This window comes from Trichoderma evansii (assembly GCF_050947405.1).
Source record: "Trichoderma evansii strain SZMC 28006 chromosome Unknown GGI43scaffold_6, whole genome shotgun sequence".
NCBI lineage: Eukaryota > Fungi > Ascomycota > Sordariomycetes > Hypocreales > Hypocreaceae > Trichoderma > Trichoderma evansii.
The window spans coordinates 556,444-573,699 of NW_028145200.1; the positions used below are offsets into that span (position 1 = coordinate 556,444).

The 17,256-nt window shown below is 46.3% G+C and overlaps 5 protein-coding genes across 5 annotated transcripts; 2 read left to right on the forward strand and 3 right to left on the reverse strand.

The window, feature by feature from the left end:
- Window positions 1–207: 207 nt before the first annotated feature.
- Window positions 208–2,201, reverse strand: GGI43DRAFT_401003 (general substrate transporter). The gene is made up of 2 exons (XM_083205519.1): window positions 1,086–2,201; window positions 208–1,032 (listed from the first exon to the last, which is right to left on the reverse strand). The coding sequence occupies exons 1-2, from the start codon at window positions 1,972–1,974 to the stop codon at window positions 284–286; spliced, it is 1,638 nt and encodes a 545-aa protein (XP_083062072.1). The 5' UTR covers window positions 1,975–2,201; the 3' UTR covers window positions 208–283.
- Window positions 2,202–2,440: 239 nt separating this feature from the next.
- GGI43DRAFT_330083 (uncharacterized protein) lies at window positions 2,441–5,068 on the reverse strand. The gene has a single exon (XM_083201957.1). The coding sequence runs from the start codon at window positions 4,684–4,686 to the stop codon at window positions 2,500–2,502; it is 2,187 nt and encodes a 728-aa protein (XP_083062073.1). The 5' UTR covers window positions 4,687–5,068; the 3' UTR covers window positions 2,441–2,499.
- A 1-nt stretch (window position 5,069) lies between these two features.
- On the forward strand, window positions 5,070–8,040 carry GGI43DRAFT_330084 (type I 3-dehydroquinase-domain-containing protein). Its single transcript, XM_083201958.1, has one exon. It carries the CDS (start codon window positions 5,160–5,162, stop codon window positions 7,734–7,736), a length of 2,577 nt encoding a protein of 858 aa, XP_083062074.1. The 5' UTR covers window positions 5,070–5,159; the 3' UTR covers window positions 7,737–8,040.
- A 4,593-nt stretch (window positions 8,041–12,633) lies between these two features.
- On the forward strand, window positions 12,634–13,663 carry GGI43DRAFT_330127 (uncharacterized protein). The gene has a single exon (XM_083201960.1). The coding sequence runs from the start codon at window positions 12,744–12,746 to the stop codon at window positions 13,401–13,403; it is 660 nt and encodes a 219-aa protein (XP_083062075.1). The 5' UTR covers window positions 12,634–12,743; the 3' UTR covers window positions 13,404–13,663.
- Window positions 13,640–17,098, reverse strand: GGI43DRAFT_330120 (tethering complex subunit PEP3). The gene is made up of 3 exons (XM_083201959.1): window positions 16,614–17,098; window positions 13,928–16,526; window positions 13,640–13,861 (listed from the first exon to the last, which is right to left on the reverse strand). The coding sequence occupies exons 1-3, from the start codon at window positions 16,825–16,827 to the stop codon at window positions 13,777–13,779; spliced, it is 2,898 nt and encodes a 965-aa protein (XP_083062076.1). The 5' UTR covers window positions 16,828–17,098; the 3' UTR covers window positions 13,640–13,776.
- Between the last annotated feature and the right edge of the window lie 158 nt (window positions 17,099–17,256).

Here is a 17,256-nt window from a genome sequence, read left to right on the forward strand (position 1 = left end):
GTTCTGTTCTCTGTCCTATGTCTCCAACTTCCATATGTTTCGAAGAGTGTCAAGGTAGGATGACGCCAAGGTACATTTAGTTAGATGTAGTCAAGTTGACATTGCCAAGATTCTTGTACAAGACAATGCGTTCGAAGCAGCATACGTCAATTTACAATAAATATACAATCACAGTTATAGCTAAAGACTTATGGGCAGTGTAACAAGTTTTGGAAAAAGAATTCCGCTGAGAATGTATTCATATAAGGTACCGTTTTGCTACTTAGATAGTTCGTCACATCGTTTACACATTTGTCGATTCGCCTTCTACCTGCTCGGTTGCGATATCCTTCTCGTTATCCCAGTGAATCCCTCGTGCATTCTGCTCAAAATCCTCATTTTCAGCTCGAAGCTCCTCCATCAAAACTTTGTGTGCGTTCCAGGTCGGCTTAATCTTGAAAAGCCGATCCATGGCCTCAAGCGGCACCGCTTTTGTCTCTGGGATGCAGAAAAATACGAAGGCAACTGAAATTATCATAAGAGAAGCAAAGAAGAAATACACTCCGTATCCCCACGCTCCAAACATTTGTGGAGTAAATCTCGCAATGATAAAGTTCCAAAACCAGTTGTTTGCCGCTGCGTTGGCTTGACCAAGAGACCGTGTGTTTTGGTCAAACATTTCCGAGTTGATAACCCAAGGTGTTCCGTTCCATGAAGGCGTGTAGAATGCCGTCCATAGATAGAAGAAGAAAATGGCTGCGATACCTCCAGAGGATAGTGAAGTATTAGTGCCCACCTTCACCTTGGAAGAAGGATCGGCAATTTTGATATATGCTCCAATAAACCACATGCAGAGCGAGCCGCCGACGGCGCCGACCATCAGAAGATTGCGCCGGCCCATGTGATCGATCAGGAAAAGGAGCCATATTATTGTTAAAACAGTTTTAACAACTCCAAAGATTCCCGTCGTTAGAAAGCCTGTGTTTGTTCCTGTGATGCCGATACTTTTGAACACAGTTGGGCTGTAGTAGTTGATTGCGTTGATACCAGAGCCTGCAACTTGTTAGCAAAGGGTTATTACATATTAGAAGCTAGTTTTATCTTACCATTCTGGAAGATGAATAGAAGAGCACCAAGCAAGAATCTCCATTGGATTTTGCGCTCTTTCAAAGCCAGGAATGGCTTCCAGAAACCAGCACCGACTTCTCGGCGGTGCCGTTCCAATTCTTCGTCGATGAAACCCACTTCTTCCACGATATACTTGTCGTCACGGTCAAGCTGTCTCATCCAGCAGAGAATCTTTAGAGCCTCTTCTCGCTTATTCTTTAAGAAGAGCCAGCGTGGAGATTCTGGGATGAATATGGCACCAATCATTAGCAGTCCTCCGGGGATCAGTTGAACGGCAAAGGGTATTAGCCATTGGGTATTGCTAGGCGCCATGGTTGTGTTGACACCATATGTGATCCAAAACCCAACAAGCCCACCAATTTGCCACCCAAGTTCGTAGAGGCCAACAAGACGTCCACGCACTGCTGGCGGCGCAAGCTCAGAGATGTATATGGGCGTCATGTTGGAGCATCCACCCACTCCGAATCCAGCGATAACACGGCCAGCAATGATCAGACCAAGGCCACGGCTGCCATTGGCGCCTAGCATCATGCCCGCTCCAATCATGAACAGAGCAGAAAAGGCAAGAAGCGATTTCCTACGTCCAAGAAAGTAACTGGAGACGTAGGCCGCCAAGCTTCCGAAAAAGGCTCCAGCTTGATATACGGATACAATGTTTTGTTGGACTAATGTGAGATGGGCTGGGGTGTATGAGGCGAAGTTGAACTCTGTCTCAAACGAAGGGAGAGCAAGAGTAGTGCCAATGAAGGCAGAGTCGTATCCAATCATGCATGCTGCAAAAGACGCTGTAGCAGCGCAGGCATATACCCGCCAGTTGTAAACTGACTTGGGCGTAGGCCGATCTTCTTTTAATGAAAGGAGAGTCATGATGAAAGATGTTTGAACACTGCGAGAGTGCCAGTTGAGTTGAAAGCTCCTAAGCAGAGGGAATCTTTGGAGTCCATTGACCAACTTATACTTATAAGAGACTGTGATCAGCCATAAGGATGTCTTCAGCTTCCCCCGTGGGGAAGAATTCAGTAGCGAGGAGCTAATGCAACCGCATTCGGTTGAGATTGATTGCTGGATGAATCTGGGGTTGATGGATTGGCAGCCGAAGATTTGATCTTAGTGGGTTGGCTTGGTTGTGGAGCCGCCACCACCATAGGTGGATAAAGATATATCCAGACGGGCGGAAAGCACTTTAACCTGCACTCGTGAATAATTGTGAGCCACAAAACATCCGTGTGACTATTAGCAGCCTCTTACGTAGAACTGCCAGATGATTGAGCGCCCTGCATCTACATGGCAGTACATGGCTTATTAGAATCAAAACTTCCATTTCTGTGAATAATATAGATTGCACACAGGCATATAGATTCTATTAGGTGGTAAAATAAATAATTAAACTAATTAGGCGCCGGAATCGGCATGAAACATTTCTTCCAGAGTACACCCTGGAGCAAATCCTAGATTCATCATAAACTGGGGGTCCATTTCAATGCTACTATCAGCATAGTCAATGTTACCCAATTCCTCTAGGATTGCATCGTAGTCAACTGAGTTCGTTTGAGATTCTCCTGTTTGTACAATACGACCAACGGGCTGCATTGGGCCGATCGAAGTTGGTATGAACCGTATACCGAGATTCGGTGGAGGCTGAGCGGGAGAATATTTATGCCGATTTTCCATATAAATCTGGCCGTTGGACGGCATGCGTGCCTCCGCTGGAAATAACCCATATTCTTGGCGAAAGGTTCTTCTTGGGGGTTCTTGGTAATCTTCGCTACGGTAGCTCACTGGATTGTCCCGGCCCAATGGCTCCAGTCCGGAGATCTCTACCCAGGAATTACCTGCCGTTGATGTTTTAGGCGAGATTGCATTCTTAGCTGCCTCTTCTGGCAACCACACAGTCTTGATAGTATTTAATGCTAAATTCCATCTGTTGGTATCAGATGTGAGCATTTCATCAATAATGCCTTTCTGTTGAACAAGTGAAAAAAGAGCAACAATGATAGGTGGGGTGCCACATGCCCCAAAATTTGATATGCTGGATTCGACTACCTCTAGAAAATTAGATGTAAGGGAAGATCGTTGGCCCGGAACGAGCTCAACGGTTGCGGCTAAGAACATGGCCTGGATAAGAAAAGCCGAAGGTACCATTGGCGTTGCTTCTCCGGCAATAACAGAATTGCAAAAACTGAACTGTGGATCCAAGGATGACACAAGATCTCCGACGGTAATAGCTTTACCAGGGTCATCTGGGTGAAGCTTTTCGGCAGCGTGAGTACTTAATATCTGGGCAAATCGACCCAACTGGTCCAAAGCGAAAAGAGGAGGTATTTGGGGGCGAGAAGATTCGGGGTTAAGTGAGAGTTTACCAAACCCATAGGTCGGAGAAAAAAAATCAGTAAAGCCCAAATTGGATAGACCAGTCAGCTGGAAATTTCTAATATCCAGTGTCCGGGATGGCTGCCCAATACAAATCGATGTTAACGCCTCGATGAGGTTACAAGCAGCAGCTACTTTATCCAAAGCTGGCTTTTGTGCATCCCCATTCACTATCCTCAGGTATGAAATTAATCGCATGGCTTTTCCTGTAATCAGTGATGCAGCCAGCATATTTTCACGGCCGATAAGAACAATTGCGTGAAGGAGAATTGCTTGAATGCCGGAAACATCGAAATGATCCTCCTCCTGCGGAATTAAGCTGCGTGCTATAGAAAAAATCTCTGTCGGTGATACAGCCCCCTCGCTAATGAGAGGAGCTGAAGAGTGTGCATCTTGGAAAGCTGCAATAGCTATAGCAGACCAGAGAACGGCAAGCCTGGAGGATGTGATGCTATTTTCCTTCGTGTAGTCAGACACACTTCCAGCCTGAGACTCGCATATTGCCGCGATAGCAAAAATCTCTTCTCGGTCGAGGACAGGAAACCAGCAGTGGGTATATGCAAAATAGATGTTAAGGAGATGTCGGTAATTCGAAGGTAGCTTTATCGCCCGTTCTTTGATTGATTTGGGCTCTTTTAATGAGAAAGCCTGATCAAAAGTTCCGGCGTCTTTTGATTGAGGACTTGCTGATGGAATTCCTGTTAGGTCGGTATTTTCTACCGCAGTGTCGTCGTCTGTCTCTGAGTCTTCGGTATTAGATGCTTCAACCTTTGGTGCTCCCCCTTGGACGAGTAGTGATTCAAGCTGCTTATGAACACGGCACTTGCTCCACCGCTTATGAAGTTTATTCGCAGATTTGCCTTTGCTCATAAGAATGTTCACGCCCTCTTTCCCGTCATCTTTCACTAGGAGTTGATGTAGGGCCTCTTCGTTTTCGGGAGTTCTCTCAAGTAGCCATGCAAGGGACAACTCAATTGCTCTCAGGTATCCGCTTTGTATACCTCGCTTCTTAGATGCGGGCGTATATGAACAAGAGCGGCTCTGAGACACGCAGCGGCCACAGTGCGGACGTCCGCCATCGCATCTCTCCCGGGCTGTCCTGCAAGCATCACAAGCCAGTGACACTCGCCGTCGTTTGTTTTCTGTGGTTGTTTTATCTGATTTCCTAGCAGGATCCGAGTCGTCCTTGGATCTTTTTTGGGGCGACATGCCGATCGATCTTATCACTCTGAGAATCTGTGTCAGCGCTGGGAATGAATTGTCGTTTTGTCAATTCCTTGTCTCAGCACCAGCATCGCTTTTCATGATGCCGACATCAATTCTGAAGGATTCTGCACAATTGGTAATGAAGGTCTAAGGAGACAAAAACAGACACAGCCTCACGATAGTCTTTCAGCTGCGATTTCGGGACTTGCGTAATAGTCCGTGTAATCATACCCTGCTATTGGATAGGCGCACCACTGATAGGGATACGGAAATTCTGGGGTAAAAAGGAGCTAGAAGCATCTAACGGGTGGCGAAGTTTCGGGTAAATACTTATCCCCTGCGCCACAATCAAAGTTTAGAATAGTGGTATCCGGCGCCCGATTTGACACTTCAGAAATCCAGCAATCATTCTCATTTGCAACAGACTCTACCACACCACCACACGTTTGAAAATAAGCAAGCAGAAATGAGGCATCATGGCTGGCGTCAAGAGATCGTTGGCCGCCATGATGAGCAATGAAGGGCCGCTCGGCGTCGACGGCCGGCTGCGGCCGTATGCCTTCATCAGTTCAAATTCCGAATCAGAAGTTACATCAAGAACCCCTACTCCGCCTCTCACTCCCACTAGCGGCAAGATCCCAGGTTTCAGTTCCGATGCTTCATTGGCATTGGTAGGACTTCGTGGCTCAGGGAAATCAACATTGGCCATCATGGCCGCGTCAGCTTTGAAAAAGAAAGTCATCAATGTTGACGTGGCATTTCAGTCAGTTACGGGCTCATCGAGTTCAAGCTTCAAGCAAGTCCATGGGAACGCAGAATGTCAACGGAGGCAAGCGGAAGTGCTACAGGAAATTATTGAGCAAAATCCAACTGGGAGCATTATCGTCTGTCCCTGGATGGAGAGGAAAGTTCAGGTTCTCCTTCGACAGTTTACAGCTACCAACCCAGTTATTCATGTCCTTCGGGATATTGATGCTATCCAAGGCCACCTGAAACTCACAGACAAGACAAAGGTCCGGAACCTGATGAAAATGAGCAATCTCTTCTACCGGAGCTGTACGAATTTGGAGTTCTTCAATGTGTCCGAAGTTCGGGAGAAGAATGTGGAGCAGTACGAGATCAGTGGCCGTGGATCCACGGCGAACGCACCTTATTTGGCTTTAAAGCAAGCTGAACGGCACTTCCTTAAGTTCCTTTCGCTCATTTACCCAACCGGAACCATCCCCTTTTTTGAGTCTGCATTTCCTCTTGCTAGCATTGCACCAGAAGACAGAAATTTCACATACTGTCTCTCTGTGCATATCCAAGACATTCTGAGCGGTAATGAAAAATGGGAAAACTCAATAGTTGGCGTGGACGCAGTTCAAATCTTTGTCAACAACTTGTTAACGGCCCGGGACCCTATTGGTGGTATCGATGACTTGACCAATAGAATTACCGAGGCCACGGGAATTGTCCGAAGGAGCACTATGTTACCCATACTGCTCCACATCAAATTGCCTGAAGTGCCTAACAATAGAATAGTGCGGACATACCTGGACTTGCTTTCGCATAGTCTATCTCTAGCTCCGGAGATGGTCACAATTGATTTGCGCTTGGACCAATCTGATCTTGCCAGGATCATCTCTTTCAAAAGCCGATCTAAAATTATTGGAAACTATTTCATATCAACAGACGTCCAATCCTGGGATTCTCCGTCATGGGCATCCTGGTATCAGAAAGCGTGCCAGCTGGGCTGCGACATGGTACGGCTAGTCCGAGTGGCGAAAACAATGGAGGACAATTTTGTTATCACGCGATTCAAATCCAAGATTTCATCCCTGAAAACTAGCAAAATACCGCTTATTGCGTACAACAGTGGATATCTTGGCCGTCATTCGTCATGCTTCAACCAGGTCCTTACGCTAGTTGCTTCCAGCCCAGTAACGCAGGTCCAGGATAGGAGTCATCCGTTTCCCTACATTACAGCAAAAGAAGCCACCAATGCCTTGTATGCATCTTTTGTATACGATGCAATGAAGCTGTACGTGTTTGGAGCCAATGTAGGATACAGTATGTCTCCAGCCATGCACAACGCTGCACTATCTTCATGTGGAATACCTCACCACTATGCGCCTTACTCGAGTGCTTCGCTTAAAGGTGTTGAACATCTGATATACGATACTCATTTTGGCGGAGCATCTATTGGATTACCATTCAAAGTTGAAGTTATTACTTTAACCAAATACCTTAGTCCCCACGCCAGGGCAATTGGGGCTGCCAATACATTAATTCCTATTCGCCAACTCAAATCCGATGGCACCATCCCATCAGGTTCTGCTCTGTTTGCAGGAATCAATAGGGCTGGTCCTGTTCTAGCTCTATATGGCGAGAATACAGACTGGATTGGTATACGAGCATGTATCCGACGCGGGCTGTCCCCTGCAAATGCTGTAAGATTAACCACGTGGGGACTCGTCATTGGCGCGGGAGGTATGGCTCGCGCAGCCGTTTATGCAATGCTACAGGTTGGCATCAAAAACATTGCTATTTATAACCGAACTACAGAAAATGCAGAGAAACTAGTGTCTCATTTCCAGAAGCTACACAAAGAGGGAGAGCAGAGTTTCTTAACTGATGACCAAGAGATACGATTTCATATATTTACTTCTCTTGAAGAGCCTTGGCCATCTGATCAGCGGTATCCCTCTGTCATTATATCATGTATCCCGACCCATCCAATTGGTAATACGCCATCACCCGAGTTCAGGCTGCCAGACGCATGGATGGCAAATCAAACAGGTGGAGTCATTATTGAACTCGGATATAAAACATTAAATACGCCACTATTGAAACAAGCAAGAGACGGAGCTTCCCGAGGCTGGGTGGCAATGGACGGTCTTGATTTGCTTCCAGAACAAGGCTGTGCGCAGTTTGAACTTTTTACAGGTAGAAGAGCTCCCCGACGTGTCATGCGAAGAGAAATTTTGGAAAATTATAGGGATGAATATGGAAAATCACACCTCGAAGAATTACAGCACAGGTTACAGTCAACAGTTGAGCAGGACTCTTAATTGCCATAGCACCAGCAAACGTAGGTAAGCTATGGATTTTGATTTTTTATTAGTTAGATACTCTATTGTATATACATAGCTTCAGCAAACGGGGGCAAGCTATGGTTTTGATTATTATTTAGTAGATAAACTGTTGTATGTACATAGTTATGAGTTTTAATTTAGTATCTAGTAGATGAACCATAATGTATAAACAGAAAGCTTTTTATCATGACTAGCTGTCAATTCACCAAGCCTAGCTAGCCATTATAGTGACATTTCATTATATCTCTTACGGTTTAGACGCCGCAAGTGTCATGAGCGAAGTAACCCACTGGCAGCGGCCCAGATTCCATCCAATCGAAATTCACCCATCCATCAAGCACCAAGAAACGCACTCCGCTTAGTCAAGGCCTACTCTAGTCTTAATAATCAAGCTAGGCAAAAGCGCGCCGGAAGCTACTGGTTAAGGAGATCTCATTCTCACATGAAAGTGACGGGTAAACCGGTTCTATCCCTGTCAATTTCAGGGCTACCTGATCCTGCGAGCAAAACTGTCTCACATTAGAGGTGTTTACAAGGAACTTGTGCTTCTCCTAATAGATGGATTCAAATGAGATGAAACAATAATTAATTGTGGCGTTATTTATTACTCACAATGAGTAGGATCTACTAACCTTTTACGTATGGCCACACTTGTAATTACAACTGTTAGCCCATTTGAAAAATGGGACGTGCAGCAGGGGATTTGCCGCTGGTAGGCAAAAGAAGCGATAACAAGCTTATCATAACACTCAAAATACACGTAAATATCTAACCGCTAGCCTATAATCTATCCAAAACAGACGCTTCAAAGCTTAAAGTGAGACCTGCAGTCTAGTTGTGTTGACAGCGGCGATAATACAGGGTGGGTGTCTGGGCGTCAGTCAAGTGATACTACTAATACTTAGGATCAGTCAAGGCACCCCGGCTTCAATCAAAGGCATGGCATTCCGAAAATCGCCGACGGCTATTGAGGCGGCTATTGAAGCAACAGTTCGCAGCTTTCTCCACAGTTGATCTTGATTTGATGTCCAGTCCGAGAATAAACTCCATAGGCAGGAAACGTAGGAGTTGACGTACGCTGGGTGTTGCTTTTACGAATCCATGGCGATTGATTACGCAATATATTCTTAAAAGATGCATCGTTCTTACAGGAAGTGCACACTCTTTTCTGCCATAAATTATATGGAAACGAGTAACAATTCTATATTGTACTTGACAGCTCATCTTGCTGAATAATGTCTTGGCTACAGAGAGTAATTGCATGAACAAGGATCAAGCATGTATGTCAATATTGGCATTGATCCATCTTTTACGCGCCGTTACTCGATAGTTATTTGTAGAATGAGCAACTCAATTTCCACATATCAAATCCCTACTTCCACACATCACTAAACTTTATCAGGCAAGGTTGGCCCCTCATAGTAATTATTAGCAGAAAATACTTACTGTCATATCACATATCACAGCTTCAACTATCGCATAGCATCACAACCACTGCCTTATCACCCGTGAGCTTAATACCGTTCAAGTAGTTACGCGACATGTGCCTTTTAATTGCCTTATGCCTTTACAGGTAAATTTAAGGCGAATTTTTAATAATTGGGAGGCATATAATAAATCATCTCGTCAAGCTTCTACAGGCACAAGATCACAGGTATAAAGTGCTCCAGGCATTCCTAGTACTACGTAAAAGAATATCAAATGTTTAACTTCATAACTAATTTTAACAGCTTAAATAACTAATTAATACAAGGCTTTTATTATTATAATACATATTCTAACCGCTCTCTGGGCAGATCCTAGGAAGTTGTTAGACACAGCTGAACTCACAGCACTTTATTCGCGAGGCAGGAGGTACTATTACATATAATATTAAGGGGAATATACACATATCCTCGCAGCCTGCGCGAATTCCAGTTCCAGGGCGTCATTTTCAACCTCCCTTATAGTAGCAGCAGGGGCAGCAGCAGGGGCAGCACCCGCCGCCGTGGCGATGAAGGCACTTTTTATTAGCTTGGTTAAATAAATAATTTATATAAAGGCCTTGGAGGATAACAGTAAGTATTTTCTGCTAATAATTACTATGAGGGGCTGACCTTGCCCAATAAAGTTTAGTGATGTGTGGAAGTAGGGATTTGATGTGTGGAAATAGGGATTTGATGTGTGGAAATTGAGTGCCTTTTGTAGGATATGCTGTTTAGAGGCTAGAAAGGCATTAGGGTGTATTGAGAGCTTTGACCCATGTCAATCTTCTCAACTTGCCAAAAAGAGACAAAACGAGTGTATACTTATATGTGCCGATGGCCTCATCAGTTAACTACCTATCCCACCAACCCAAACTGCTTATTTTGGCAAATATAAGCGACTCGGGCACATGGATGTCACAAGCATTAACAAATGTTGAAAATTCCAACAACTATCCCATGCTCATTTAAACACCCCACATCTAGGCTACAGCGAAACAAGCATATACGCTTGGGTAGCCCGATCCTACGATCCACGAGATACCACTACTGCATAGTAGTGCCGCCCGCATAAACGTCGCGGCCGGGATGCTCCCCGTCACGGGTACGAAACTACCCGATCCCGCTTGGATGGATAAATGCAAAGTATCTAGATATGGAAAAGGTTATATAAACGCTCGGTCACTTCGAAATTACCATTCTTGGCGAGCCGAAAACAGAGACGTTAGCTGATGAAGAAGGCAACGTCAAGGCGAAGATTTAACGTTACTTCAAAAACGCCCTCTGTCCTTATCAAATTTCCTATCTGAGAAATCATTTAAACTACTAGTGTTACCTGCATGTAAGACTTTGCAGGGTTGAAATACAGGAAGGGCGCATATATGCCATAACAAGTTGTCGAATTGGGTGTTGATATGTTGCTGACTACAATAGGTTCAATCAAGCCTCATTGATACGAAACCCGTTTCCAGACGAAATCACCAAATTGTGTCATTTGGCCTCAGTTATTTCCATTACATACAGAGGCTGAATAATACTCTCTTCTTACCCTTATGGCAGTGTCTTACTCGGAGATCCGGCTCTCTTACTAAATCGCAAAGCGCTTATAGGCCGTAACCACCAAGCGCTGCGGTCATCCCAGCTTCCTCATTCGACAAACACCAAGGCGCTATCGCCTCTCCAGTCTCCATACTGCATCAGTCGATTCATACAAAAACCAGCAGAAGAGAAAAAAAAAATTCTACCACCATTGCATACACGCACTAATGGCCCCGGCCCGCACCGGTCACGCCGAAGGCACCCAAGCCATTGGCTCCGCCAAGGAACAGCAGGAATAAGCCGCACTGCCCTGAGTCAACCACGTTTTGCAATTTAACCACGTTAGGAATAACTTCATACTTGTTATACTATTGTTCCTCTGCTATTTCGATATGTCACTGGTCACGCAATATAGGAACAGGAATAGCGCTTGCGAAGCTGTCAAAGACGGCTACACGGAAGCAGGACGAAAAGTATAATGCCACTGTTTCAGTTGAACTAAAGCACCGAGCTCAAAAACCAACATCTTCGAGTCAGGGATGAAGTACATATTTCCGTGCATCTTTTGCAAGATAGAGATCGTCAGATTGAAATGAATATGCCTAAAAAAAAGCGCAGAGCATAGCTTATTGATTAGTGTTCCTTAAGCCAAGTAATAAGAAATGAACGTTTAACATCACCTACCGTTTTAAGGTCAGCTTCTCGTCAGGGTAACCCGGCCATCAGAATCTCTCTCCGCGCGTTCCCGCTAATCGGGCGACTCTAAAAGTCCGCAACCATTGGCATGGCATCATGCCCACCGCCACCATCATGGAGTCTTGGACAAAATACAACTCAAGTCACGCATGTCTCCAGGCCCACGTGTGAAAAAGAGAAGAAAAAAAAAAAAATGCCCGCAGAGGCGCATCATCGCATCATTTAGCTCAGGGTTAAGCACCCCAGTCAGTGCGGCTCTCAGGTCATCCAATGGCATCCTCGTGCCTGGCAGGCGGTTAACCCAAATAGGCAGGAGACGATCCCAAAACAGGGATACTCTCTGATTTTCTCTGCGGCACTTGGTTCCGTCTACCGAGCTTAAGGGGGACCATTGGTTGACTCGCTGAAGCCGTTTGACCGTCGTAGAGCGTATAGGAGTAGTGTTGGCCGAGTAGTCATGTATAGAGAGCCATGAATCGACGGTTGACGATAAAAAAACCTCACACGGATATCAGGCTCAGTAAAGCCTTGTCTCCTTTGTTATAGCCTATCCCTAGCCCCCAATAACGTTTCACGAGCCAAACAGGGCAATCCAATCGCCACTGCCTCTCTCGGGCCGTCTCTGACCTTCCAAGAGAGAGCAGGCTGTCAGCGTAGACGCCCGGTCCTCTTCCAGGCTATCGAGCAACATAGTAATGAAACCCTGGCTGCCTGTTTGAAGGCAAAGATGGATCCATTGTCTGTATGCACAATAATACCAGAATGAACTGGTTAGACACTATGCTGATGAACAGCATACCTTGACCGCTCGACTAAACAACTTTCCTTCAAAGGAAAGTTGTCTATGACCAATTTGGGGTTAAACAAGGATGGGGATTAAAGAAAAATATATGCCTACACTCATAATCCTATGAAGTTTCATATCAGCGCTTAGCCCAGTGAGCACTAAAACAAGCAACTCCATAACGTTACAATGGAGCAGGGAAGCATGAGAAGGCATGGACATCTCCAGTTTTTTTGTTTCCCCCGAGAAATAGTAGTACGATCCATGCGAGCCGCGAGGCATGGAAAAGAAATATATAAGTTCATCTCATGATCTCCTCTGTCGATCTCTTTTTTTCTTCATCATTCTGAGCAGCTCTTCAGCAGACAGTTCTTCACATTCCTTCCTTTCCTTTTCGAACGAAGTATCCAACTTCCTTCACTCTTTTCAGACCAACTTGGTTTTATAACTCTCCTTTTCAAAAAGAAATACATTCCTTTTTTTTTAAAAAAAAAAGACAAGATGCCTTCCTTCAGCTCTTCTCTCGGCTTCCTCGCCACCGCCGCTGCCGCCGTCTCGGCCGCCGTCCTCCCCCGAGGCGGCTCCGTCTCTGTCACCCCCCATGAGCAATACTCATCCGCCATCGGTGTCCTCGGTTGCCACATCAACACCAACCGTGTCGCCTACTGGCCCGGAGCCGTCGACTGCAACAACATTTGCGTCAAGCTCACCTACCAGGGCCGCTCCCTCAACGTCCTCAAGATCGACTCCTCCGGTGGCGCCTACGACATCTCCTATGATGCCTGGAACACCCTCGTCTTCGGCCAGTCTGCTACCACCGACCCCCAGGAGGGCGGCGGTTACCCCATGGACTGGGAGTTCGTCGACAACAGCGAGTGCTCCGACCTGCTGTACAACGGCAAGCTGCCTCTCAGCGCTGCCAACAGCGTCAACTATGTTGCCAGCTGCCTTCAGCAGCCCAGCTCCTTTGCTGCTCAGAACTACGAGTTCATCAACATCCTCGATCCCGTGTGCCACTACGGTTATGACGAGGTCTGCACTTTCGACTTGGCTGTGAGCAACCAGCCCAGCTGCCCTCACCAGCTCGGTGTCCCCAACACTCCTACCGGAGTGTCTGTCCAGAACATCCAGTATGGCACTGGTCTTGTCTACACTGCTTAAGTAGCTAGCAACTGTATATATACAGCTGGCGCTGGCAGTGTTGACTGTATATAGTCAACTTACCTATCATTGCATATGAAAGAACAAAAAATCGTGAAAATTTCCTTTTTGGTTATCTTGTTGATCATTAGCAAAAATTCTTGTATATATATTTGAACCTTCTTGTACATAGCTATGCATATAAAACGTTTTCAGCAGAAATGACCTTGTCTCACTTAAGTGCAACACGCAAATAAATCCAAAAAGCAAATAATATTACCATATCCCAATATATGGTTTATTTATCGCTAATAAATTGAGAGTACGTAGTCAGAGGGAGAGGGTATCTAGGTATACTTCTATAATTCCCACGCCGGAATGTACTGAGCCCACCTCATAATGCCCATTCATCAAGGTTGTCGTCCCGTGTGATGAAAGGCTCGTCAATCCTCTTGATGGCGAAGTCGCTACAAAGAATACTGTGGAAATAGTTAGTTAGCTGCTTGGGACCAAAGTTGTCAAAGTGAAAATAAAAAGAGACTTACCATGCTGAAGCTACCAAGGCATCAAGTTCAGCAACAACAGCTTCTCGTCGCGTACCGCTCACAAGTCCCTTGTGAATTTGCATTTGAAGCTCTTTAATTCGGGATGACTTGGCAACACCAGCTTGTTCCAAAACTTTCCGTCCCATACAATCTGAATGGAAAGAGTGCTGACAAGGGAACACAAAGAACTGCCTGCTCAGTAGTGGCAGCCCACATACGTAGCACTTCTCACCAGGCTCCACAATAGCGTATCGATGATCTAGGGCGGCAATATCCAGCTTAATATTCGCCGCTGTCTGAGAGGATTCATCCATTTCTTTCTTCAAATTATCAATGTTTCGGCTATAGTCTTCCAGAGCCTCGCAAATTTCCTCTTTGAAGTCATCAATGACCACAAAGTCGGGAAAGAATGGAATGAGATCCTCAATCCGGAGCAAATCGCATCTCTTCAGAAATTCGATTGCCGTCTTGATACCGTCAGACTTGGAGATGACTCTCCGGGCAACAGCCAGCCACAACCTTTTCCGCAGCTGAGGATTTGACATCGGCCTATCGGCAATGACTGCAGCCAGCTCGACCTCGTTATGGGAAAGCGCCAGATCGACGGCTTGAAGATACTGCTCCATGCTGGTGTATATATGAACACATGAGAGGGTTCGGTGGTGATGGATACATTGTCTTAGAGCGAAATCGGAATCATATCGAGGGTCGTCACCCTGCGCCTGCAGATAAGATAGTAGTCCCGACTCATCTTTGGAAGGGAGTGAGGCGTAGATGGATACGAGAGTGTTGTGAACCGCCGCATCGGTTGAATTAAGTTGGTATACCACGTAGTTGAGGTATCTTATGGCCTGATTCTGAGCCGTTGCTTCGCCAGAAAAGTCGCGGTGATATTCCAATAAGGCGGGGATTAGCTTTCGCGGACTAAGATCTTGATGTCTCATAAGGATATCCACTGTATCTTGTGCCACATGCGACATGAGTACAGTACTATATCGATAGAAGACTTCCGGATCTGTCTGTTTTTTTAGGACATTGAGCGCATCAGTCCATCTCTCCCGTTGTACCCAATAAGACAAGACATAGTTGTAGTCGTTAATAGCGTTGGCAAAGTACAGAAGCTCCTCTTCTCTACCATGGCTACTTATCACATCGTATACTGTCTTGTGGTCGAGATCGCTTTTGTATTTGTTGACAAATTCTTGAAACTCTTTCTTCGCTGCGCCCATTAGTTTCCTTGATTCGACAGGATTCATTTTTTCTGATAGGTCTGTTTGAGTGATGATTGCATCGTCGAGAGAGTTTAGCTTGGCCATGAAGATCTCCACAAGCCAACTCGCAATCATGATTCTCTGCATGACAGCAGACTTTTTGGTCGTACCCAGTTTCGTAAGGAGGAAGACGCGCAGTGCATCGGGTTGGTTGCTGTCTATAAGCTTGAGTGCAATCTCTTCAAAGGGTTTGTTACTCCGACCGTATACCATAGCAGCCTCATTCCAGTGGCCCTTGGTAGAGAGGTAATCCCCAAACGCCGCAGAAACAGTCTCCTTCTGCATTTGTGAGCGAGCTTGCTGAAGAGCTGGTTCAAACTGCTGAGTCTCCATCATGATCTTCCAGATGTTTCTGTCTTCATCTCGCACCACAATCTCAAAGATTTCCTCCGATGTAAACAGCCAAAAGGTATTTTTTTGAGAATCTACCGAGAAACCAATAGGCTTCTGCCCGGCAGAGAGCACGTCATGCTCCGACACCATCTCTCCAGTCAGACGGTTAGTAGTAATGACACGGCCGCCGACCAGATTTACAATGTGCCACTGGGTAAGAGCAATGGCATCAATCGTTTCCGTAGACGGTTTCCGTTTGCTTCCCGCGCCCTGAGTGACGATTTGAGCTCTAGGGAGCATCTTAGATTCGGCAAATATCTTTGATCCGAGGGTGGCGTCTGTGGGTGAATTGAGCAGTTTTCCGTGATAAACACCATGTGATGATAGCCAAGCATATGCTCGATCCGGCACATCATCATCATGAGGGCTAGTATTAGGTGGATCGGGAGACACAACGAAAGTCGAGCTCGCTCCAGAAGTAACTCTTGAAAGCTCGTGGATGATGGGCTGCTCCGTCTCAAACATCCGTGTATAGATAGAGCCGCTACCATCATAGCCCTGGCTAATCCTGCCGACGAGGTGGAACAATCTGCTCTGGGTAGCAATCATGACCCTGCGCAAGTCTGTCTTGCCATGTAAGTTATCTACCCAGAGGCCCGTGATGGGCCCATCCGGAAGTTTATGTAGGTTCTTGAGATGCTTCACTTCTTTCCTGTAGAATTCGTTGGATGTTTCTATGAAGGCCTCGTAGATGTTGCCGTCTGCGGCACCGATAAGGATTTCTCTCGTAGAAGCAGTAGGCAGGGAAGGGTTCCAGGCGACACTTTCAATCACGACATCGCGTAATCTACTCAAAGGTCTAGGCTGCTTGGATTGTGAATGGAGATAAAAATTATGACCAGTCGATGTGCAAATCAAGAGATGCGACGCCGTAGGATCGAGGAACATGCGTCGAATGATGCCAATGTCGGTTGGCTTCTTCGGTAGATCAATATCTGCATCCGGCCGCCCAGATTAGCCCAAGACCATTCTCAAAACACTTCCCACCCTTCTCTTCTTTCTTCATATTCCGCTAAGCTCACCATCAATGTCCTCGGGTCGTTCCAGGTCGATGCGCAGAATGCGGCCATTCGATAAGGCCAGGATGATGACGTTGTTCGCAACCTGCGCAGCGGCAAAGTCAGCTGCTATCGAGAACTGCAGCTGCACCCGCTCAATCGTAAAAATTGGCAGGTCGCCGCTCTCCATATCCGTAGCATCGGCAGCGACAAATCCGTCGTTGGGATCGAGCGACATGGTATCGGCTTCTCAAGCAGACATGCTCGCGCGGGGCTTGAACACGGCGGTGGAGGCCCCGAATCCTGCTTCGGTTCGCTAGGAGCAGAGGTGAGGGAGTTTCGGGAGTTTCGGTTGCTCCCACGAGCAGCGATCGGTTAGATAGACGGGAGATTGCGAGGCTGAGCAGCGCTTGGTTGAAGCTCGAAGCTGGTGATGGCGGAGCAAAAGAGCGGGTGGTTGAGATCGCCAGGCTGCGTCAGTGACGGTTGTTTAGGCAGCTCCAAAAGGCTCCTATGGCGCTCATTCGCTGTCAGAGGCGGTGGAGCAAGGGAGCTGAATGCCGTATCGCGTTAGGGGGTACAGAGTACTTGCAGCCTCGCTTTGGCGCAGCGTGGCGGCTAAAGCCACCAATGTCATCTGCCTTTGCTGATACCCGACGTCTTATAT

What these genes read in the sequence shown, in the direction of transcription:
- GGI43DRAFT_330084 (XM_083201958.1), top strand. Translation starts at nt 5,160, where the DNA reads ATGGCTGGCGTCAAGAGATCGTTGGCCGCCATGATGAGCAATGAAGGG.
- GGI43DRAFT_330083 (XM_083201957.1), bottom strand. Translation starts at nt 4,686, where the DNA reads ATGTCGCCCCAAAAAAGATCCAAGGACGACTCGGATCCTGCTAGGAAA.
- GGI43DRAFT_330127 (XM_083201960.1), top strand. Translation starts at nt 12,744, where the DNA reads ATGCCTTCCTTCAGCTCTTCTCTCGGCTTCCTCGCCACCGCCGCTGCC.
- GGI43DRAFT_330120 (XM_083201959.1), bottom strand. Translation starts at nt 16,827, where the DNA reads ATGTCGCTCGATCCCAACGACGGATTTGTCGCTGCCGATGCTACGGAT. An exon ending in ACGACCCGAGGACATTGATG is followed by an intron (nt 16,527 to 16,613) that starts GTGAGCTTAGCG and finishes GGCCGGATGCAG; the next exon opens with ATATTGATCTACCGAAGAAG. An exon ending in GCCTTGGTAGCTTCAGCATG is followed by an intron (nt 13,862 to 13,927) that starts GTAAGTCTCTTT and finishes CTATTTCCACAG; the next exon opens with TATTCTTTGTAGCGACTTCG.
- GGI43DRAFT_401003 (XM_083205519.1), bottom strand. Translation starts at nt 1,974, where the DNA reads ATGACTCTCCTTTCATTAAAAGAAGATCGGCCTACGCCCAAGTCAGTT. An exon ending in TCTATTCATCTTCCAGAATG is followed by an intron (nt 1,033 to 1,085) that starts GTAAGATAAAAC and finishes AACAAGTTGCAG; the next exon opens with GCTCTGGTATCAACGCAATC.